We start from the raw sequence: 25,162 nt of genomic DNA, 5'->3' as shown, positions 1-25,162 counted from the left end.
AGGAAATAGTAGGCTTAAAGTTGAAATCTGCTTTATTGTGACCAATTGGATGAATTGTTTATTCTGTTGTGTGGAAAAAGGGGGAATGCATTTATTGTAAAGGTCATTTATTACCAGGATAGCTTCACTGAACCTTTTCCGTCTGCACTTCCACAACGAAATAGACACACACTCACCCACAACTGAAAAACTGTGAGACACTCTGCCCTCTGTGGTGACATTTGAAACAGGCCCACATTAAAATTAGTCAGTGTTGGGTATGTACGAGAAGAAAAGCCTTGCCTCTGCTGAGGCAGGCAGCATGAGATGGGAAGAAGGCAGGTAGAATTGGACAGTGGGTGGATGTGCTGATTTTATAGAAGATAACGTTATGACTCTCACAGCATTAGGGTTGGACAGTTGGACTATGGGGACTGCAAAGGAAGACTGTCTCATGCCTGCACTTCTGTTTGTCCCTGATTATCCGAGTTGTCTTTCTTACCTCAGTCTCTGGTGCACTACTTTGCCCATCACGGTCTATTTGTTTTATTTCACCAAATGTCCGTAATAATGTTAAAGATATTAGCTGTGAATGAAAGGGAAAAGAAAGGATACACAGGAGCGCACACCCACCCCTCATGGATGTGTGACGGGGATAACCTTGGTTAACCTCCTCTGGAGCTAATCAAATCATAATGAACACAGTCACTTGTTAATTCCTGACAAATGGACAGTAGGTCAGTAGAGCACAGGCACACATCCATTACCAGCTACATATTTTCACCTAGCTAATGATAATAGGAAGAAAGCTGCCTTTACATGTTAAAGAGTTTCATACTGAATTTGCTGTCTAATGCAGAACACATAACAAGACTCATGTTTCACTCACACACTTACTGTTCCTTTTAATTGTTTATGACAAATTCAATGCTCATCAACATTTCTCCTATGTCTCCTTATGAGTTGCAAACCTGTGTGAATCATGTTAAATGGCCCATGCTGGTTTAACATGGTAATACAGGTTCAATTACTGCATGAGTTACCCAAACTGAATACTAAATAGATGGCTTATTCACTGGCTGAGTGAGAAATGCAGTGCAAGAAAGAAAAATCAATGTATGTCATTTATATCCACACCAAGACCCGCATCTGACGCATCCAGCTTTTCCAAATGAACTAATTTAACCTGATGCTGAAAGCCAAAGTTGACTTTGCATGTCAAACCACTTTCAAACTATGTCTCTCCACACAGAGCTTTAACCTGCACAATTATTCAAGGTGGGTTGCAGTAGCCCTGTGATGAAAGTGGCACAGCCTTGAGCAGAAGGGGCAATGAAAGGAGCAAAATGAGAACCCAAGTAGGGCAGCAGCTGGCTAGAAAAGAGACCAGACTCCAAGCGGAATAAAGAGATCCTGCTCAGGACCGGAGGGTGAGAGCAAAGCCACTGTCCTGGAACTGAAGGGTGCGATCAGGACGCTGACACACTGACTTCTGCTTTCATTGCTTTATGGGTGGAAAGGCAGGTCAGCGCACACAGTCTCAGACACCTATAGGATGATTAACAGCTTCCTTCATTCTCCTTTTAATATTACTGTGTCCACAGATGTGCACTCACTGTACCCTAAATGTCCTTTCTCTTCCTTTTCTAGCCTTTAAGTCAAAAACATTGGCATTTAAGTCTCACTTTTAAATTTCATAGATGCCAAATAGGCAGTAGATGTTCTAAATGTACAAATATTGGATGCTTATAATACAAGAGATCACTGTTTGTTTTCAACATTTAGTAAAAAATGCTGGTCTTGTCTGAGCCTCTCTGCTTCACCAGAAGGTAATGTAATAGTCTATTCTGCAAATTCATTCTTTCTTTGGTTGTATAGCAATAATGGCTCCTCTGATTCATTAGTTGGAGCCCATATCCGTTTGCAGAGCTGCATGCTGTATGTAGAGGTTAGACAGAACAGTCGGTGTCTTCCTGGTCAGTATCATTTATGTCACAGATAATCTAATTAACCTTTTCTGTCTTCCTTTGTCCTCCCAAATGGCTGACTTCAGCCTACTGGAAATTGGTTCATGTTTTGTCCTTGACCTTTAATCTTGCTTTGTCTATGGGGACCAGTTCTTTTCCCAAGATATCTTGGCAAGTTTATGGTCCTTGAAACTACTCACTGAGTTAATTTTTCATTGTAAATTCTTGATTCTGACTAAAAGAAGTTGTAAGAAGCACCTGATTTGATGTAGCCAGCTGTGGTGTGAGAAGTTAATCAGATGATGATGTACAGATTATCATCAAGGTATTTCCTTCAGGGCTCTCAAACTCAAATGACCTGTGGGCCACTGACTGTCTCGTCTGGTCAGTCGGGGGCCAGTCAAGTAAAAAAAAAAAGCCCAACTTTTATGGGAAAAGCAACAGTTGCGGTGGACGTTATACGCTCATATCATCAATATGCTGTATTAATTCCTTTTTTTATATATGTACTCTATTGCCTCGTGTGAGCTTTTCTGTCTTTTACTACTTCTGTCTTTTATCCATTATTCTGTACAGCACTTTGGTCCACTGTGTTTGTTTTAAAGTTCCTTACAAATAAAGTTGGATTGGATCATTTTAAAATATAAGTGCTTGTTTTAATATGCAACAATAAAAAAAAAAATATTTATGATCCAAAATTAATCTATTAATTTAAAAATAAAAACATATAGAAATGACTTGTTACAACTTGATATTGTTTCGAGGGCCACTTGAAACATGTGGCCCCCGGGCCACCACTTTGAGACCCCTGCTCTAAATCATTGTTCTTGGCCAAAATTTGCTAAATCTCAAATATACTATTTGCAAGGCGGTAATTACATCTTCATGGCCTATTATTGTTTTTTGGTATTATGAGTTTTTGCAAACCATTTTCTGGGTTTCCACCACTGAGAAAGACCATGAGAGGTGGTGACCGCAAGCTCCACCTCAGTGGTTCTGCCCCCCAAGCAGAGACTTCCATTTAGTTGATGATGCCTAAAGTAACTTCAGCACAGTTCTTTATTGTACTGCACAATTTTCTCATCAAAGTCCTGTAATGCAGTTCATATTAATCTCCTTATTTTACAGTAACAATCATGACACAAGCTCCACAGCTGCCTGATTCTAGGTGCCTTGGTGCCTGGTGTATTCAGTGCACTGTGCACAGGCAGGTGTCCGCTTTATAAAGGGAGAGATGGAGACAGTGGTGTATATGCTGCCAGTGGGACTGTGTAATATTCATCCATGCATCCAAGTTCAATTCCCGGAGCACATATAAAATTGGGGCAGTTTCCTTCCCAGAAATAAAAAATGAGATTTCCCATATCTGCTTTTTCCTCTTCCATGCTGGTCTCCACAGGACATGGTTGAACACTTATGGAGCTTGGGAATAAACAGCAGATGCCATCTGACATCAGTAATATACAATGCTGCAGAGCTAAGATTGATGGGATGCACTGTTGAAGAATTTGTTGTGAATACCAAGATTTGAAACCAGAAAAGACTGAAACAAATAAACTTGCCTGCATTTATTAAGTTTCACTCTTTGGAAAAACATTTTGCCCTTTTAAGAGACAGAACCATGAATCCTATTAGAAAGTAGTAGAAATAGTCTACACTAAGATGATTCAAACATATTTATTGAAATCTGTGATATACTGTCTGTGATTTTTCCCCTTTTAATGTGCAGTTTCCATTAACAAATGTCCACCCAAAGCCAATTGTGTACTTAAAATGCTATAAAAATAGCATGAATAATATTGTTAAGATCTATAAAAAAAAATCATTGGGGGTAAAATTAAGGGATCTGAGCTCTTTCTGTGATGCATAGTTGTGCCTACAAAGCAAGAGGTTATGACGTGTCCTCTGAGCAGTGGGTCTTCTTCCGGGAAAACTACAAACAATGTACTTCACTGTTGAAATGTGAGACATGCTATCTGGGCCAGGACTAGTTGGTCAACATACAAGAAGCAAAGAAATGGTAGAAATTAGAGCAAAACTAGAGTTAACATTGCTTTCTCCTGCAAGATGCTTAATTTCCTGTTTTTAGTTTAGTTGGCTGTCCAACAGGTAATAACAGTTGGAAGCACATTCAGACACACACAAATAAACATATTCAGGCTCTGAAGACTGCCCTTATTTCACTACTGTAACAGGAATAGTTACAATATAATTGGTAGGAGTTGTGAAAATTGAGTTCAGGCTGCACGGATGGATTGAACAACTTTATACTGTACTGTCGCCCTCTCCTTATATATCAGTCGAGTAAACCTCAGGTCAGTGAGTTTCTTCTTACCTTCATTTTCAAAACACATCTGCTTTGTTTTAGTAATATATACAATCGTTCCAACTGAAATACTTGCTGTGCATCAGGAGCCCTGTTCATACATACCTATAACTTTTTGTCTTAAGTAATCAGCTCTGATTTGAGCAATCTGAACAGGGTCATTATCTGTGAGGCAGTGCCTAGATATCTTAATACCTTGGCATGTCACATTGTTTTTGTTCCAGTGGAAAAGTCATTGACATTATAATACACGTGGGTCAGCAGCTGCAGCCTGACTGTGATGTATCGCCAATATGAATGTTGCCATTGTGGTTTCTTCTACATGTTGTGTCAGCTCTGGTGCCTGTTGGCTCATTTCTCTCACAGACCCCAAAAAAATATTCCTTCTGTTCACAGACAGACCCACACACATACAGTACACATAAACAGTCCCACATTCAATAGGGAATTCATTAGTTCTGTGTGCATCCAATTTTCTAGTTTCAGGAATGGGGTGCCCTTCTCAGCTCACTCGATAGCTTCCTCTCTCACCCATTGTGTTCTGTTCATGAAAACAACCAACAGACATAATAAAACTTGGCCAGTCCACCTTCAGAGAGTTGAAAACAGAATAACACAGATGGAAGGGTTAATAAAATACCAGCAAGGGATGGAGCTTACTTACTGGGACTGTTGTCAATAAGAGAATCATTGAAATGGGCTTCCTCTGAGTGGTGTGTGTGCTGAATATTGTTTTTACATTTTCCCTGCTCCACACTTGGCTTATCCACAGGGACAACGCTTGCATCCCAAATGACAGGCACACACTGTTAATATGGCTCACCACTGTGGTGACCCACTGTGTTGGCGGCTGGCCCACCAGGATTTGACTTTGTAGTCCCTACGGTCCATGTGTCTATTGTGCAGAGATGTCAGAAAGTTGAAAAGCATGATGATGAAAAAGAATGCTGCTCCGTTTCCTGCTTGATGTGTGTGATATGAGTTTTGCCGTTTTCAGAAGCAGTAGGTCACTAATATGTTTTGCTTTTATCCGTGATGGCTAATCCCACCCGATTCGTTATCAAGCTGATACATTTGTGTATTCAGTAATGTTAAATTACTTGTCCGTGGCCATGCTCACAAAGAAATGTTTTTGGTTTGGAGTGTTAGCTGTAGTAACAGGACAGTTTGTGCTGATGTCTGCAGTGTGGCAAAAAGGAAACTGTCTCATCTTCTCTACAAGTTTACTTTACAGCAGCAACTGTAGCGACAGTTTGCTAAGCTGTCTCATTATGTGCTCCACAATGTGGACTGTATGTCATCATATTTGTCTATACAATGTACAAGTGGTTTTATAGCCACAAAATACACAAATGCTGGCAAAGTGGGATTTTGCTGATGTGTGCTATGTATGGTTAATCCTGTGGAGATGAGAGAAATGAAGTTAGTCTGTCTTCCTATAGAATGGAAAATTCATATATTTAAATGAGAATTTCTGTCTTTGCTTTTGCTGCCACTGCATTTAGTAGTTTGTCATTCCTCTGAAGAGGATCATGAGTTTTTGTCATTGCATCAAAATTATTTACCTCTTTCATTCTACTTTCCATTTAGAAACCTTACTTTTTGATACATCATCCGTCAGCCATTGGTGTCTTCACTTATATATAATTGGTCTACAACCCCATGGGCCAAGCCCAATCACTTGTACAAAATCAGTCCTCTCTTTGTTCCATCACTTCATTTCCCCCTTGTTTCTCCTTTTGTTTCTGTGCCTCCTGGCACTCAGAGCCTAACATTGTTCAAGCCCAAATTACAGAACTTTTCTTTTCTTTTCTTTTCTGGTTGACTCCTGGGTGGGTCTTATTTCAAACACAAAATTGATAGTCATCATGGTTCATTGACAGTTATTTCCTATTTCACTAATGACACTTTGAGGTTTATTGTGTTAAGGAAATCTACTCTGACTTTTTTCCCCTTTGTCCTCCATTGTGCCAGTAGAGGTGTTGTTGACATGATCAACGTTTGATTCTCTTAATTCTTGATTTCACCATCCAGGGTTTAACAAATGTCAGACAGCCTTACTCATTCATTTAAATTCAGACTCCTATCATAATCCATTACAACATATCTGACACTAAAGCTTGTTTTAATTTTACTTGCAGCACAACAGGATGTTCAGCCCTGATGAATAATTACTCTTCCCCAAAATTCTCTTTGAGAATACAAAAACTTACTGAGGGAAATTCTTTAAACTTGCCACGGTACCTTCAGGATATTTCCACTGCTGCCAGAGGACAGTTTATTAAGTGAGGCACAAGGCTGTTGAAGTGCTGGTCTGGATTTTGTTGTTTACTTAGCCAGTATGATAACAAATTAGGCATCTTATAGTGATGTGATTGTGATATTGTCCTGCAAATACATCTCACTCAGTAGGTGTCCATATTGAGCTATAGTCATAGCAGTTTGGTCTCCATGCCAGTCCAAAAATGCACCACTCTAGGTTTAGCCAGTTTTCCTTGATGTTTTCTTATGTGTAACAGCTTCTATTATTTGCGGGTGAAAGCCACGGGGTGGAAACTGTGAGCATTCACAGAGTAGCTAGCTTGGGTCCAAATGAACGTATACCTATTCAAATCATAATAACATTATTTAGGTATGTTAGTCCGACTTAGAGGAATCTGATTTAGTACCATATCAGTGAGACCAACATGTTTACATGTATTTTAAAAGTCTGGATTTTGATGGACTTACACAAAAATTAGTTTTTCCTATCATGTAAACACATTGCGTTGTTTTAATAAACAGCAGCAGCATATTGGACTTGACTAAACTTGCACTGACTTGGCATAGAGAGGATGCCAGATGCACACTCTCCCGTGACATGAGTTGAAAGATGGGATATGTCAGAGCAGTGCGAGTGCTGATGTAGCCACTCTTCCTAGTGCCACGAGGATGTGGCTGTTGGCAAGAGTAACAGCAAAGTAACCTGAAATCTCAGTGCATGAGCTATAGTCTGCAATGGATCTCAATAGTCGATCTAACCACCACGACAGCCCGGGGTCCTAGCAGTGATAGATGCTCAGCATCAACAACTCGGATTTCATCAGCACTGCCTGTTACAATTTAAACCTGTTGGTTTAATGATATACTCCAGTCTGAAAAAACAAAGTCAGGACATGCTTTATTTGTTTATGGACAAATGAAAAAGTGTATAGTGGTGAAAAAATGTAACAGACAAGAGCCTTGGGAGGAAACTTTGTTTTATGCCTCAAAAGTTTGAAATGGGATCCCATAAAACCCTGGTGTATGGGAACTCTTGACAAAAGACAGCCAAGCCTTAAATTAATACAGTTTTATTGTTTTACCCATTTTTTTCAAAATTATGTTATATAAATTTTTCCAGGAAACAAAATGTACACAAACATCTAGTTAGACTACTAACCTTCTACATTTACCATTATTGTATTTTAAAGGTTTTTCCTTTTTATACTAATACTTTTTACCTTTGATTTCGGCCCACTTCAATCACTTCCTTGTCCTCCACACCAGTGAACAAGGGGAAAAAAAAACAGATTTTCTTGGCTGAAGATGTGCCATGACTACACTCTTGCCAAAGTGTGTGTGTGCTTGTAGGATGTTTGTGGTCCGCATGTGAGAATGCACCACTTACTATGTCCACTGAAGCACAGACTGAAACATTTTCCCATTTTCTACCTGTGAAGTTGCCAAATCAAATTAACAGCATACACCACCTCTGGTGTTATTCTTACTGTGACTTACTCATTTTCACTGATAAACATTATAAATAATTGTTAGTTTATAAATTGCAGCTTTTAAAATATGTATATTCTATGTCATTTCTATAATATTATAAATAATAAATATTATAAAATAAATTGCTTGTCTTCTAAAATGGTTGAAAAGAACTGATGGGAGTGGGGTGTGAGGAAAACAGTGAAAGTATACCAAACGAGTGAAACGAGAAGGATGGGACTTATAACGTGAAGAAGTAAAGTTGTATGAGAGTCGTTCTTTAGTGAAGTCACAGGATTATGTGGGTTAAGGTAGTAAACTAGTGACTGAGGTTCGTTATGAGGCAGCAGAGGACCCAGATCAGATCGGAAACCTGAAAAGCAAAAACAGAAAAATAATGAGGTGGTGGTGGAACGTAAAAGTAACTTAGTTTTGTTCAGAGACTGAAGGCAAAATTTGATTCGAGACACTGGTAATGTAATAATATTTTCTGCTGATTACATTTATATGCAGCTGTACTTTTATTAAAAACTGTCAATGTGAATATAAATAGCATTTGGTCACAAAAATATTAAAATAATCTAGTACTTGTTTATAGCTTTTACCTTCTCCTATAACTCAGAACTCTAGGGTCCCACCTTTTATGAACATAGAATTGGAATTGGTCAGATAGGCCCCACAATGAACATGGAGGACACTTTAATTTTTATCATGACATGCTAATTGTTTGCCCTCAGACTTCGGTCAGGGGCACCGAAGGTAAATGTGATTTGATTATCTGGAGGTTGGTGGATCTCGGTGGCAAACAGAAATAAATAACAATAAAATTGTGTTAAACTGGATTAAGGTCGATATCGGTGACAAATATTGCTGGTAGAGGGACAACTCATGAAGCTCGTTATTTTTAATTAGCTCCAACTTTTTCGTCTTGCCGTGTCTTTGCACAATAATGCCACTGCTGATACTGCCAGCACATACTTGTTAAACTAGAACACTGAGTTTGTGAATCTCTGCAACTCCCTGCTTTGGTTAAACCTATAGAGTTGACTTCCAACCAGCTGGTGTCAGTGCTCTGTACTCTACTTACAGGTTTAGTTTGGCTTTGTACACATTTATCAACATTTTTAGTTTTTGTGTAGTGACTTTAAAAAGAAAAAAATAAATAAATAGGTTGAACATTTGGAACAAAATACTTGGGCTCCCACGTGTTTTGATGTTGCAGCAGGTCAACTGTCACCTCTGACTTTCAATGATTCTGGCTCTTACTCACTGAAATCCTTCTCCCTCTTCTCCCCCTTTCAAATTGTCTTTCACCCTGGCCGATGGGTGGTGGCTCAGCAGTTGAAGTCTGTGCCAGAATCTGTTTGGGAATTTTACTTAAAAAAAAAAAAAAGAAAATGGAACAATGCTGAGAGCATTAGTTTCACTCCATTACAGATGTCATGATAGTTACTTTTCCTTGTGCCTGTTTAATAAAGAGGTGTGTGAGTAACTTGTGCTACCTCTTTGGTTATGGACAGTGTATCATTAGTGATGTGGAATTTCAATATTCTGGGATACAATTTTCATATTCCTATGCAAATGTATACAAGTAGAAAATACACAGACTAATTTCTGAGTATTTAGAGAGAGGTTTGACAGTGACTTTGCCTTTTCTGTCATTGTGTGCTCACTGTGCTTTAGGCCATTATCTATCCAAAGACAAATCAGTCTACTGGAAATGTGACATGAAATTACCCATAATCCCTCTCTGCCCCATCATCAGCCTGGCAGTTTCACAGTCCCCCAGAGTTGCAGGATAATTTAGGAAAGGATTGTAAGTGCGTGTGTGTGTGTGTGTGAGAGAGAGAGGGAGAGACGCAAAAAGGGAAAGAGATACAATTGCAAGACTGACAATGAAAATAATGGAAGTGTATTTCTGAAGATAAAGACTGGGTGGAAATCCAACAGAGAAAATAGCTTCATTTGCTCATTTGTCACTATAGACCAGTCTTAGCCTAACGTATAGGTAAACTCTTTATGTCTTATTACCAACTGTATGAACTTCACCAACACTCACTTAACACTCTGCTGTTTTGACATTATATGAGGCTTTCAGTCATATGACCAATGTATCCCTGAGTAAAGTTCTGAGCACCTTACTCAGTACTCACACTAAAGATGGGACTCATCTTCTTCCCATCTGTCTGGCTCTGGGACCCAGATGTGCTGATCAGTAAAAGTAATAAAGACAAGATGGAGAGTAAGACATGAGTAAACTAAATGCACCAGATCATGTCTTCATTTATTTTGTAATAAAGGTTTTTTTTATTGTATAGATATCAACCTTTTTTCGATTAAAATATAACAAATTAACAAGAAAATGTTACATGCATGTAGATCATGTTGAACACTAATATAAATTCCACCGTCATCTCACAGAGATGATATAGAGATGAGCAAACCAGTCTCCTCTGATGGGTTTGCATTCATTACGTGTTGTCACTAGTGATTTATGAGTCCAGTGGACCAGGGGGCTGGCAACCATATGTCTGCTCCTCCCTCCACATGCAGGACTCTGTTATTAATGATTCATCATCTACACACTCGATAAAGACTCCAAATTAACTTTTAATGATATCGACAGCACCACAGCTCTTTGACTTTCCAACGCCCAGCTTTGCTAAACAAGGAAGAAGCAAAGACTTGGGTTTAGGTAAGAACAAGCTCTGTTCTGTAGAGCCATTTTAGACCATTAAGAAGGACAGACAAAGAAATAACCCGGGTCCAATCATTTATCTGGCACCATGGTTTGAAAGAGAGAAAATCACATTAGGTCCCATGATGTCAATTAGCTGATGGCTAATCTAAATTTGATTCTCATTGTGAGTCATTATATGGTTACCCCTCTAATGCAATGTGAGTGATAAGATGAGCATCATCAGTTTTCAGCATATAGTGAAAACTATGTGTAATATAATTAGTATAAAATATTATTAACTAATGCCCCATGTAAAAACTGATTTGGATGATCTGGTCAGTTCACAGACCCTAAAATAATTAAAGCGATTAAGAAGATAGTTTTTTTTCAACGTGTTCTACAGACCGAATATCCACACAATGGCTGTTTGTGTGTGTGTGTGTGTGTGTGTGTGGGAGACACAGACAGAGCTGGGTTGTTCTCTGCTAAATGTTATATGTTCTGGCAGTGTGTCCATGTCAAATAGTGTGAGGGTGGCGAAGCGGGTTATTGTCACGCTCTGTCCTCTGTCAACACACTTCAGGTCACCCTCCTGCCCCTGGCCGCCTGCTGGCTCTCTGTGATCTGCGACAACTCAAGCACATCACTACATCTGATGGGATTAAGGGCAGCCATGTTGGATCTGCTTCCCTCAGAGGAACAGCAGCGCCGTCAAAGGCTGGTAATTGTAAAAGGGCATAGTTTCCTCAGAGCTGTCATTTGGGATACCTCTTTGTTTTATAGTCTAACAGAGAAAATGTCAGCAGATGGGAAGGAAGATTAAGATAAAATAAATAGAGCTGTGACGAAATTTAAAGGTTTTATTCTTGTACCAAATGTTATATGTATTGTTATTGCTCTGTTGTTCAATAGTTGACACAACAGAAGATATTCTGATTGAGATTCCTAATGTCAAAGCATGATTTATCTTTACGCAATCCAACAATGCGTTTCATTGTTGGACATACTTATAAAAGAGAAACCAAACCACTGATGTACATCACATATCTTTGTGTTTTCCTTTAAAAACCTGTCTTTCACTCGGTCATTAAAAGTGCTCATTGGTTTTATGATTTCCATGTTAACCGAGCTGTCAGTTTTGGCATCTGGCATCACAGACTATGGCAGGAGGCAATCACACTTTCATGGCTACACAGTTGCTATTGCTGAACTGTCTCTTAAAGCAAAAGCTAGCTTAATTACAGGCTGAAAGTGTATTCAGACGAGTAATATATACCTGTCCAGTTGGGTTAAGTTGGAGCAGGATGACAAATATGAATAAAAAAAACCAGATTGTTCAGATACACGCAAAGATGTGAGAAATGAGAGATCTCATTTCTTTTGACATGTCACTGCTGTTGTTTACTGCGAAGGCTGGTGATGTGTTGATGTATTAGGTGGATCAGGAGACAATTTCTAAAAACTGATTTGAAAGGGAAAAACATTAAATAAGATTTGAAAGGCACAGACATCTGAAAATGATTTATTTCGGTCAAACTGTCAATCCGTCCTATCCACTGTCGGCATCAGAGAGAAACTGTTTTGAATTTTTACAGCCAGGGGAGATTTAATGACTCATTTTTAGACAATCTGATGCTCCAATTTATTGTGCTGTAAATCTGCTGTGCAGCATGGGGGGCGGGGGGGGGGGGGGGGGAGCACAGCATCTTTTTTCCTCACAGTCAAAGAGCTCGCATCATAAATCATTTTGACAAAAATAGTCTCAGGGCTCCATATGTTGATTTATATTTTAATCAAGACCCTTTTAGTTTGATTACAATAATGCAGGTGTGGTATTAGTTAAACAAACAAATCAAAATTAGTTCAACAAATCAAATCCCACTCAATTTGAGATCAAATTGCTTTAATGAAATTGAAGTTTCTAGTTTATGAACCAAATTATACATGACCACAGTTATAGCCCTTTAATAGTGCCCCACTTTTTTGTTGTGAAAAGAAAAACGAGCCATTAAACTTTTGGGCATTTTAAATGAAATTCAGTAAAAGACTTATTTTTGAGGGTATCTAATGAGGTTTTAAAAATGTACTGTAAATAATCAGTGAAATTATAACTGCTAATTGGTGCTTAAAGTTTTCAGCATGTAACCAAAAGTGTGAAGGTGTATAGCATTTCCTCCATCTTTTATATGACTCAGGATATTTGCCTTACTGCTCATGTCAGAGATGACATACAGAAGAAGATGAATTAAAAAACCAGTGAGTCCAGAGTCCAGTCAGGATTGTGTACATAGACAGACTTGAGCTCCAGGAATCAGAATTTATTGATTGGAGACGTATCTCTATTATCCAAGGTCGCTGAACCGCTGCCTGTGAGGTGCCGTCAGTCTGTGCTGAGCATGATAAATTATATTCTATCTGTATAGACCTGCAGAATTTGATGCATTGTAGTAACATTTCATGACAGAGTGTGCACAGGGAGGTGGCTATTTTGATCGTGTGCACATCACACAATTCTTAAGCTGTCAAGCATTTCCCAGCAACACAAGCTGCCATCCGTCTCCCTGGTTCATATCAAAATCTGCTCCACTGACACTGTTCAATGGCAGCGACCATGTAGAAGGTGGAGGGAACAACTGAGCTATTGACAGCCATATATGGATTTAACAGGAAGCCAGTCAGTGCAGTGGCACACTGACAGGCTGTCGTGGGGACTTGTCAAAGCAAATGACTTGCTTCATCCATTTCTCATTTTCGCTTACCCTCCATACTCTTGCTGTCTCTGTAATGACCTATAATATGCTTAGATGAGTGTTGTGATTGAGGCAATAATTATAACAACAATTATTTATGTTGCATAGACTCGTGCCTTAAAATTAAAAATCGCCTTTCAGTCCAGCAGCACTATTCAGCAGTATAGTGGACTCATTAACTTATCCTTAACTTTAGATGTGGGTGTAATAAGTGCATGCAGTCTTTGCTTAACAAAGATGTCTTGCCAAAATTCCCACACTTTGGCTCATAGCTCATATTCTCATATTGAGCAACATTTCAAATACTGAGGAGATTTTAAACAAACATTAATTTCATCATTTGAGAACATGTTTGACATCAATTAACTTTAAGAGACATATTTGATATAGTTTGCAGAAACACATTAAAATGCATCACAAAAGCAGTATGTAGTTTATTGACCATGGATCTCATGACAATGGCTAAGTTAAGTGCTGAGTTTCTCAGTTGTTCCAGTAAAGTTGTGTAATCTGTATAGAAAATATCAGTCAGTGTTTTTGTTAACAAGTTGCAAATAACACTGACTGCATTACTACATAGCCAATTAAAAAAACTACGCCAGCAAATAATAGTCATTATCAAATAGATTTTTTTTAACATCTACAGTGGATATTATTTAGGTGGTGCCACGCTCACTTAAAATTTAAAAGAACCATTAAAAGGCAGTCAGTTTCCCATATAATATTACTCACTGGATCACTTATGCAAAAATAAAGCTACTGTTTTCATCTCCTCACTAGCAGATGCACTCTCAATTTGTATCTTTTGTATTTGTATCAGCTGCTCTCATTGCATTGGAACATGCTTACCTCCTTAGCAAATTATCTATTTTATAAACATATTCAGGGTTCCCACCAGGATTTTTTCACAGCATAGGGGAGGACTTAGTGTGGCACAGAACGCTGCAGGTTCGAGAACTGTATTGTACCCCCCCAGAAATTTAGAAATTTATAACCTTCTGAAACACAATTTCCTGCATTTTGAGGGCCACATTTTGTGCTTTATATTTGTTACAGCCTTACTTTAAAGCCAAAAAGTTATTTTTGAATTTGATTACAAAAGGAAAAAAACAGCAAAAAGCCAACCAGTTGAATCACAGCGTAGGGACCAAAATCACAGTGTGGGTGATCAAAATCACAGCGTAGGTGCCCCCTCTACGCTCAACTGAGCTGGAGAGAACCCTGATATTGTCTTTTTCTGCCTTTTTTTGGGCTGCTGTTTTTCTCACCCTCCATCTCCCCACCACCACCACCACCAAGTCTTTGCAGTCTCTTCTGATCCATCATTCTTTGTTTTATCAGGTCACCAACCACCATCACCATTGTTGTCTGGACTTGTCTGGTGCCAAAGACTATTGGCACAAATTTAAAATTTTTCATTCAAATTTTTCATTCACTCCCCCAATTAAAATGTCCTGAAGTTCAGATTTGGACCTTTTTTACTTGCACCTTTTAAAAATGGAGGTTCATTAAATCTGTAAAAAAAAAAACAAATGTGCAAGACTGACATATTATCTCTCTCCCAAATCTCAGGAAGCGTCTCGATTAAAAAACGGAAAGTGCAACCATTGTGAAGAACACAAAACTACCTACTAATGGGGGAATTAATTAGGTACATATTTAATGTGTTGCAGCAATAAATTTCAGTTTGCATGAGAAATGTGAAGTTTATATATACAGTGTCAGCACCGTCATATTGTGGTCCCTCAAACATGAAGACTGCATATTATTGAATATCTGTCGGGCACCGCCACTCATTCCTTGTGGAATAACTTAGGCTGCAAATAATGCATTAAAGTTCAGTTGGCCAACAGAGCAGCTTAGCAGATGTTTGCTGCTTGGGTAATCCCCCCCCCCAATTGGCTGTGGTGAATGCATTGATGGTTCCCTCTTCTTGGCACTGTACTTTAAATTACCCCTTTTTAATCCATATATCACCACAGCAGAATGCTTGCAAGATTAAGATGGAAAACACCAAGACTTTTGAGAGACTTGTCCATTAACTTAATAAAAATGACATTGCCTGACATTTCAAGGAACCTCACTGTGTGTTAATAGAGATTGTTTTTTGTTTGTATGGTATTTTATCTAAAGGGCATTTTTTGGGTTTCCTTTCCTCATTTCATTTGCTGCTACAGTGGGGGTAAATGTGGAGAATTGTCAGCATTTTTCAAGAAACGTGGCTTCTGGGAGAATGCTGACCATTCTCCAGACTTAACTGCTGTCAGATTCTGTTCAGAGTTCATGTCTATCAACCCTTAGTGGTTCTTAGTCTGAAAGAGTACATGGCTGCGCTAATCGGTATATTGCAATCTCAGATTTATTTATTATTCAACAATGTTGCACTGCTGCCTTACTTATTTGGAAAATGTGTTGAAAATGCATAGTAGAATATGTCAAGTGGAACCTGCAGTCAGTAATTAGTGTCAGTACCTGTCAGGGTGACTGGTGTTTTGCCTGGAAGCAAAGTCAAGAGCAGTGACTTCATTGGTGGGGTTTTTTCTTAAGTGCATATGAAGAGCCCAGATATTGCAGATGACTTGAATGGACTTAGAATCTGTTTAGCAAATCGGTCAAGGGTGCCCAGACTGACGTGATGCATATGAATCATCTGTGGCTCTTTCTTTGTTCGACCTGTGTCATTGTCTGCACAGCTAAAAGCTTAAGCATTAAGGAAGGCTTGTTGCAGAATAGAAATAGAATGTAGAATGAATTTAAAAAAAAAAAAAAAAGTATGGAAGATAAACGCAGAGTCTTTCAAAGGGCATAGTCCATGCTAGAAGTATTGCATGTTTTTACAGACAAAGGGCTTATTGGACAAAACACTTTTCACTCTCCAAAAGTTAGACAGTGAGATCTAACACTGAAAGTAAACATTGTGCTTTATGGACTCCAAACAGCTCTGCTCATCCATCTCACAGAAATGCATACTAAAATGGGAACATTTAATGAGTCTTGTAACTGAAAACCACTTTGTTACCTAACAGTTGCTTGTTTCTTTCTCATTACCTAACAGTGTCTCTCCTGTGTCTGTAGTGCATGTGGGTTCGGTATTGGTTTCAAAGATTTCCAGTTTGGGTTTACCAGTATTTAAAATGGTTACTGCAACCCCAATTGAAAGCATTTGCAGTGCAAAATCAGTTTTATTTTTATAAAAACTGAACCTAATTGGTTAATTTTCTCTTGTCGGCAACAGGCAGAGTTTGAAAGTGAATGTGTCTGCCTTAGAGCAGCAGCAGAGAATTATTACATGATGAGAGGGGATGATAATGGACCGTAACAGTGCTATTACCTGAAATATCAAGCTGCAAATTCTGAGAGAGAGAGAGGGAGTGTTGTCTAATCTTGGCTTAAGTTTTCCGTGTTGCTTCCTTATCTGGGAGAAAAGTATCCACACCAGACTGTCTGTAATGGTGTATCAGCTTTCTCTCCTTTTTCAGCCGTCCATATTAAACACATTTTTGAGCAGGGTACCAATGCTTTCCAGGTTTGACTGCATTCTGTATTTGCTCACTCTGTTGGTATCTTGTGTGTGGAAGTGCTCGGAGGTGTGTTATTGGGTGTGTTAACATCATGGTAATTTTACGTCTTAATATAATACATTTCTTACATATGTCACACAGAGAAGATCATAACACTCACATTATACTACTTGTTACTGACTTGTTATGTTTGGGTTTTAACCTTAATATATTTCTATTTAAATCGTTTTGTGGACCTGTTATGTTAAGACTTTTGATTCTGACAAAGGATTCAGCTAAACACACAATTATATTTGATTGATATTAGTCTTCCTTTGGGGGTTTAGAGCATTACTTGTTCATAAGGTACATTGGTGCTGTGAAGTTTGTGTAATCTGGTGCACATACCATAGTTAACCATCTCATTGTATAGTGGTCATTCAGTTACAGCTGAAACGATTAATCGATTACTAAATTAATCGACAACTATTTTGATAATCAATGAATCGATTTGAAGCTTTTTTTCATGATTAAAACAAGATTTACTGTTTAAGCTTCTTAAATGTGAATATTTTCTTAATTTCTTTGCTCTGGATAACAAAAATATCATTAAAAGTGAATAATTTCAGTTAGGACAAAACAAGACATCTGAGAACATCATTTCCAGGTTTGACAGGACCGATAAACATTTTTTAAGGTTTTCTGATATTTTATTGACCAAACGATTAATCGAGAAAGTAATGGACAGATTAATTGATTATGAAAATAATCGTTAGTTGCAGCTCTACAGTTAGGGTTGCAGAATTTGCGCATTTTCCTTAACGATGGGTTGTGAATAATAAATAATGGAAACACACGTTACTTGAACATTTGTACTTTTGCAGCACATAAGTTACATTATGCGAGTCTATTAAAACAAGGCTGTTGCTTGAAATAGCTGCTCGTGTTGTCCTGCTGTTAAGTGACTCTGAGGCCGCTAGATGAAAGGAAACATACATTGTCAATTAAATGATATACATTCCTTTTTTAATTCTTAAGGGCAATTCATTGACTAACAGTTCATTATTAACACCCCTCATGCTGTTGATCTGTTCTACATCTAAATGAGGCACCTGATGGTTTCATTTTAAACATTTAATTGAATTGTTTTCACTTTGTTCAGATTAAAAAGACAAAAGGGACACACTATACAATGGTGAATAGCATGTGGAGCTTAAATCAGCAAAACAAAAGTCTGTAAAGTGAGGGAAATGGGAAACAAACTCTTGTCAGGGACTTACAGCAAACCAAAACACAAGGGAAACAAGTGCATGGAGTATTCTCAGGAAACATTCTGGATTAAACGAAGGTTTATATTTGTGGAACACCTGCTACATATTAAATTGTCTCTGTTACAGTTTCTAACCCAGACTTCTGAGAGTATGTGACACATTTACCAATAACATTGGCATCCATTTAAGTGACAACTTAAGTAGCTGCACAAATATAGTAAGGTATATAAGGTATTAGTACTTATTTTTCAAACCAGCTCCACATTCTACTCGGTAAAAAAAATATTCAGGTTTTATGTATTTATTTTTAGAATGTTTAGAAACCCACAGTTTTGCTTCCGCTAGCACATATGCAGGGCTCCATCCACCCACCCGTCTCCACTGACACCCTTTTAAGGTGCTGTCTTCTGCAGGGACTTACTGAAAAGAAATGAGAAGCTGTAAGACGTGTTTGCGAAGACTCTTCTCTACTCCCAAATCCACTAAATTTCTCCAATCAAAACACTATCTTGTAAAAGAAAAAGCAATATATCCTTATTATGTGTCTAGGCAGAAGAAAGGTACTCCAATAATGTCTTATTGTGTATGCATTAAAATGGTCCAGAAGGGATGTTGTGTTGGTTATTTAGGAGATGGGTCTGAATAACATCTGCTGGATAAATAAATAAAACTGAAATGCGATCAAGCTTTCAGAGGAAGGCAGAGGCGGAGCTGCGTTATTCGATGTCTCGGAACAGAATACCTGCTTGACAGATATAGAGAGGCATTGTCATTTCACAAATTAATTTGTTGCTTTGGTAAGGAGTGCCATTTTCAAGACTTTGCTTCAAAAAACAATATTTCCTTCTAAAAGGAAAAAAAAAGGGATTCTTTTGATAGACAGTTGTGCAAATGGAGAATAACAGGGAAATAAAAGTGTAAATAAACAAATAGTTTGTATTTCCCTACATTTTTAGCATGCTTCCTACCTTGCCTATAAATGAAATATCATACCCTGCACTGTGCACAACGTCTCTGTCACTTTTTAGTATATTGATATTTAGTTTGTTTTGCTTTATGTTTCTCTCAGTGCTCAGTTCTCAAAATGTCAACACCGTTCATTGATTATTACAAAAACGGCTGAAAGAAAATGCCATTGCAATCCCAATTCCCCTGTGGACATTTACTGAGAAATGCTAATATTGTCCTCAGTGCATCATTAGACAGGGAAGTAATTCCTGTAGATTAAAGCCAAATATCACAGTACTATTAATTGCTCAACAGTAGAAATCTCCATGCATTAGTGGGGATCAATTAGATTTCAAAAGCCAAGTTGCTGATGTCAGTCATTTACATACTTATATATTCACTTCCAAGTCCAGCAAGAGTTTTTCTTCACAACGAAAACTCATGTCTCTAGGTAAGAGAAGGATGGTCTCAGTTGTCCAAACTTTTGGACAAAGTCTGCCTGGGCCCGGACTAAAGCCTCCTCATCTATGTACACAACTGGCCTCCTGACGGTGACGAAGTACTGCACCTTCCTCAGACTCCAGCCGAGGACGTACATGAGCAGGCCACACACAGCAGCTGTCGACCTGCCCACTCCAGCATTACAGTGAACATAGACTGAGTGGCCATTCGCCAAGAGACCGTGAAGCAGGAATACAGCCTGGGGAAGCATCCTAATGCGACCTTGAGAAGAAGAGTCACACAACAGACATTCAGATTAACCCATACATATTGAAGTCTTTGTAGATCAGATCAGATTTGACGGTTGACATCGTCACTGTCTTGCATCTGAACATGACTTCCCTCTCAAATGGCATACCTCATTCGTCATATTATGAAACAACTTTGTATTGAAGTGGGAGATGTTTAGGATAAGATGTGCCCTTTATCGATCCCCTTAGGGTACATTCAGACACACTATCGTAGCTGAAATTTGGGTGAGATTTGGGTTTAGGACAGTGCTCTGCTTGATTTTACCGCGCTTCTATGGTGCAGGTCGACGACACCAATGTTTAATTCAAAGAGCTGCATGATTCTGATATAACCATTTTCATTTGTGTATTTGAAAGTCAGAATTGCCGATTGGATTTCTGTGTCCTTACAGCCCGGAAATCATCACATCTGAGACGCGTAAACCGGACAAATCAGAAGCGATTCACCTGGTTACATGGACGTAGCTACACTGCTCTTGTGTCAATAAAGCCGATGAAAAGACTTGCCCTTGAGAAGTAAATTTTTTTCTTGGAATTTAGCACACAAAAATCGACTTACCCTCGGTGCTCATGTCAGGTGTCGGCAGCCACACATACACAATGCCACAGTCTTTGTACAAATGCATCATGGTCTCTGGGGTCATGGCTTCCCCAGGGTTGCGTCTGCAGCCATAGGAGTTGTTCACCAAGTCTGACTCTGTTTGGAAGTTCATCACTGCAGTGATGCCCAGTTCATGCTTCATCTTGATCGTCACATGTTCCACCTGTCGAGGACAGCTGCCAAGCCAAATGCATGGAAGCACCCTGCAAGCCATGAACGAGGATAAAGGAATCATTCATTTGCGTGTTTGTGTCCTTTTCACAGCAACAGTACACATGTTGAAATCTGCTGTGATGTTTTGATCAATAGTGACTAGATATTATGAAAGTGAATATAATCAGACTGCTCAGGATTATAATGGATTTGCAATTCAAAAGCAAAGTTTTAAGAAATTGAGCTAATTGAGCTTTTCAGGTGAAAACAAATTCATTTTTGCCATTTGCTTTTTTAGTCTACTCTTGTGTCACTGGTATGCTTTTTTTGTCACCCTCTTATCCAATCAGTGCGAGGCTCATTGAACTAGACTTCTCTCCAGTTGTATAAATGCCAGATCTGTGGCTACATCACTTTTCTGTCTCCACCACTCGGCTCGGAGTGCAGTGTGAGTGAATGAGAGGCTCGACTCATACAACACCTCATTAGCAGCGAATAGTTTCCACACAGCTACTACTCTGTCACATTCACTACCAGACCACACACCCTGCACTGCTCCCCACTCTCCCTCCCTCCTCCTTTCCCCCACTCATCTCCTAGCCCACTTCTTGGCATTTTTCAAAATGAGGCTTGGGTGGATTAAGCCTCAGAAGAGGGGGTTAAATCACCCTTTAATTACTGTCCTAAACTGGTAAGAAAGCTGGTGTCTTCAACAATCAAAATATTATCTCTTGTCCCTCTAATTTTCTTCCTGAACACCATCCCATGAGGCAGAATCTGTTAGGGCTTATCGGCATGCATAAAGTCAACAGTGACCAATGAATCAATGAAACAAAGTACATAAAAATACTTGCAAAATGTTTTAGCTGTATTTGTTTTTCATACTTAAAAATCATGGCACCTATATGACAATTTATCTGTACAGAAATTTTTTTTTCTCTTGTAAGGTATCGGTTTCACAATTTCAATCATCTATCCATCCATTATCTACCGCTTTATCATCTACTCTAAAGTTCGCCAGTCCATTGCAGGGACAAATCACACCAAAGGTACACACACACACACACACACACACACACACACACACACACACACACACACACACACAGACACAGACACAGGGGGAACATGAACAACTCTATGCAGAAATGCCCTTGTTCTAACCGGAGCTCGAACCTGGGTCTTCTTGCTGCAAAGGCAAGAGCGCTAACCACACTTTGAATCAGTTACATTCAAATGAAAATGTGAAAAATTTGTGTTTTTTCTTGGTCTTTTCATACATGCAAGATTATACAGTAGTTAAATGTTTGAAGTCAATGTCTGCTTTGTGTCAGTTAATTGAGATATCCCACTTGTTTGATTAAAAAAACTCCCCTTGAATATGAATATGAGCTTAAGAGACAGAGGTACCAGGTTAAAAAAATAGTTGAATTCTCTCTGAATCATATCATGATTTACTGCAGAGGTGAGTTTGATCATACTTGGATGCAAGGTCTAAAGGATACTATTTAAAAAGCCATGAACCAGATGGATGTGTACAATACGGGTCCTTGTCTCAAGTCTCGTTAGGTCTATAGATGCAAATTAAAACCTGATGGCATCAGCCATGTGTATACCAATGCCCCTTATCAGCTCACTATGCCAGAGGTCTGTGCTTAGTTTTGCTGTGTCTGGGACGTATGGCACATTGCAGAAGGAAGCCATGTATTATGACTGATGGTAACAGTACACAAAACATCCAGCATGAAATCAAAGTCCCAAATGCAGATTTACTTGACATAAAAATGTGTATCCAACACACTTTAGTGCATTTGTAAAGCTAAACCTGACATTTACAGTATCAGAAAGTGGTGAGTTACTGTTTAACCTACTGGATGACAGACCAAAAGGGCAGCATGCCAGATCTCAAGTCATCTGATATGAATCCACTGTAAATTTGTCGATGCATTACACGAAAAATCATGCATGTCATTCTTGTGGTGGTATGGGGATCATGCAGAAATGTTTGTCTGAATTCACAAACCAGTGCAAATCAATGTCACTGTTATCAAGATATTTCTGTGTGGATCAAAGAGGCCGACTGACTGACTGCTCAAAAGACGATAACATTATAGTGACAAGCATTGATTACTAGATGATAGAAAGCAAGGTAAAAAAAAAAGAAATGAAGAGACAGCTTCGTCTGCCCTGTTCATTTTGCAGGACAATGAAGCACAGCTTAAGGTGTTTGTCAGATTTAATATCAGTACAAAGTTTAACTTAAGCTTGTACTTAGAACACAGATTATTGCAATGCAGGCTTTATTGAAGATCAATTATCTGTGAAAACTTTAGGGAAGCTGAGGAAAGAGCTGATTTGAGCAAAACATTTCCGCATGCAAATTCACTGTGCCCAGGGGATTTTGTTAATTTTGGTATTATTATCTTTGAGATTTCACATCTCAAAGGCAGGTAATTTTCAATAAGCATCACATTCCCCTGGATCTATGTTTGTATGTGTTACATTAATGTAGGTTTAAAGTGTTTTTCATTGTAAAAAAAAATGAACCACCAGCACCTCTAAACCTCATGTTTGTTAAATCCATAACATCCAAATTGTAAATACAATATTTTCATTTTACATAATGCCATATGCTGGTCTATTTCTTGGCTGGGCACAGTCAACTAACGTCACTTTATTGTTCATAAATGTTCAGATTAAAGAAGGAGATTATGCACCGACAGATTCAGCAACAACAATAAGTACAAAACTCTAATACTGGCATACACTCCAGCAGTTTGCATTGTTGTCAGAGTATTGACTCGCTGTATAATGACAATCTGACATCAGTGTGCCAACTTTCTAATGCTGTGGTTTCAAAATTCACTGGGACATGTTTTACTTTGCTTTATGAATGTAAAAAAACACAGGGTTTTATAGCATTACCTGGAAAAGTGCATGGCCTTCTGACCAGCCACATTGAAGTAAAAGCTGGTGGTGTGTTTCATCTCATCCGTGTGTCCCGTTTCCTCTATCCAGTGACCGATTGGGTGGCAGTGCACTCCGTCTACCATGTTCCTCTTATCATACACACAGCACCGGTCATGGCTTGGACCGCTACCTGGTGACAGAAGACGATCCATCTGCAGGTAAGTGACCAAGTGCCCAGCACTCATTAAGAAATGATTTTAAAGTAGAAAATGTGTCTCTCTGAAATAAATGTGGACAAATGTCGTCTATATTTGCCTTTGAGGGACAACATGTGTTAAACAACATGGTGTGTCTTAAATTAGTATTTCTTTTTTTTACTGATGCATACAAAAATGAATACCTTCCAATAACAAAAATATGAGCAGATAATAATCATGATTAGTTCATTTATTATTGCACGATTGATATTTGAAAATATTTAAAATGTTTTTGTTTGATTTATTTTTATTAACAAAGCAACTGGTTTGTCACTGTAACACGACTATTAGAACTAATATGAGCACAATTTATTTTTTTAAATGACAAGCGTCACGTTACCGCCATCTTGTGGCGGTGAGTACACATTACACTGCATGAAGCAAACATGGCGGAGGTGCTTTTGTACACACAAACACAAATAACCTTCAACAAAACAGCGTTTACAGCAGCTCTACTGGCAGTGCTGTGGTCTGTGTTTCTATGCATGTGTATTTATTTTTTTCTAGTTTTATACCTTCCCACACGTAAGAACCTCGGACTCTCTTGATGAACTTAAACCACAGTGGGTCTCGGCATGGCTCTGCCAGCTGCACGTCGCAGGTCCACAGACTCGGTTCGTGGCACGACAGAAGCTTCTGTGAGGTTTTCATGAGCACCGCTCTGCTCAGGTCCCAGTGGCCCATTTCCTCTCGCGAGCCCAAAATCAGCAGCTCCACGTCCGCGGACTCCGGCGTGAGAATGACTCCGAATCTGAACAACATTGTCGCACACGGCCTCGACTTTGACGTCTTGTTTTGTTCAGTAGTCCACGCGAGGTTTATTCGTGTGATAGTCTTTTTATAGCGCGGGTTTTAATTCTGTGCAGCCGGCAGACAGAGCAAAGCGTCTTAAAATAACCGGGTACGCTTCAGCCTAGTAGCAAAGATGGGAATATGTTACAACTGTGTCACAGTAAGTGGGCAAATAGCCCACTTTCTCATACACGTTTTAGGCTTGTGTGTGCACACATAATCCCCGGCCACTTTATTAGGTACACGGGCCACATAATAATCGGTTGTAGCAGTCTAGATTATATTTAATATAGTAATTTTTGCACACACAAATTAGTGATTTGTGAACTTGTTCTCTGCATTTAAACAAGCCACCTAGGGAGCAATGGGAGGGATTGGGTGCCTTGCTCAGGGGCACCTCAACCCTTGGCCCGTTTTGGGATTGAACCAGCGAGCTGTCTCGTGGTTCACAATTTTTTTTAATGGGATTGAGGTATTGTTTTTGGTGGCTCTGTGTGTCTGTTTGGTTGTGCTTCCACACTTGCACTTGTCAATATGACCGACA

The 25,162-nt window shown here is 38.9% G+C and overlaps 1 protein-coding gene across 1 annotated transcript; it reads right to left on the bottom strand.

Moving 5' to 3' along the window:
* Window positions 1–19,287: 19,287 nt before the first annotated feature.
* On the bottom strand, window positions 19,288–24,752 carry epm2a (EPM2A glucan phosphatase, laforin). The gene is made up of 4 exons (XM_058612876.1): window positions 24,342–24,752; window positions 23,585–23,759; window positions 20,465–20,709; window positions 19,288–19,876 (listed from the first exon to the last, which is right to left on the bottom strand). Exons 1-4 carry the CDS (start codon window positions 24,586–24,588, stop codon window positions 19,593–19,595), a joined length of 951 nt encoding a protein of 316 aa, XP_058468859.1. The 5' UTR covers window positions 24,589–24,752; the 3' UTR covers window positions 19,288–19,592.
* Window positions 24,753–25,162: the final 410 nt, after the last annotated feature.

The sequence above is a fragment of the Solea solea genome, chromosome 17 (assembly GCF_958295425.1).
Source record: "Solea solea chromosome 17, fSolSol10.1, whole genome shotgun sequence".
NCBI lineage: Eukaryota > Metazoa > Chordata > Actinopteri > Pleuronectiformes > Soleidae > Solea > Solea solea.
This window is presented reverse-complemented; position numbering and strand designations above follow the sequence as displayed.

What these genes read in the sequence shown, in the direction of transcription:
- epm2a (XM_058612876.1), bottom strand. Translation starts at nt 24,588, where the DNA reads ATGTTGTTCAGATTCGGAGTCATTCTCACGCCGGAGTCCGCGGACGTG. An exon ending in AGGTTCTTACGTGTGGGAAG is followed by an intron (nt 23,760 to 24,341) that starts GTATAAAACTAG and finishes TTCTGTCACCAG; the next exon opens with GTAGCGGTCCAAGCCATGAC. An exon ending in AAGGCCATGCACTTTTCCAG is followed by an intron (nt 20,710 to 23,584) that starts GTAATGCTATAA and finishes CATGGCTTGCAG; the next exon opens with GGTGCTTCCATGCATTTGGC.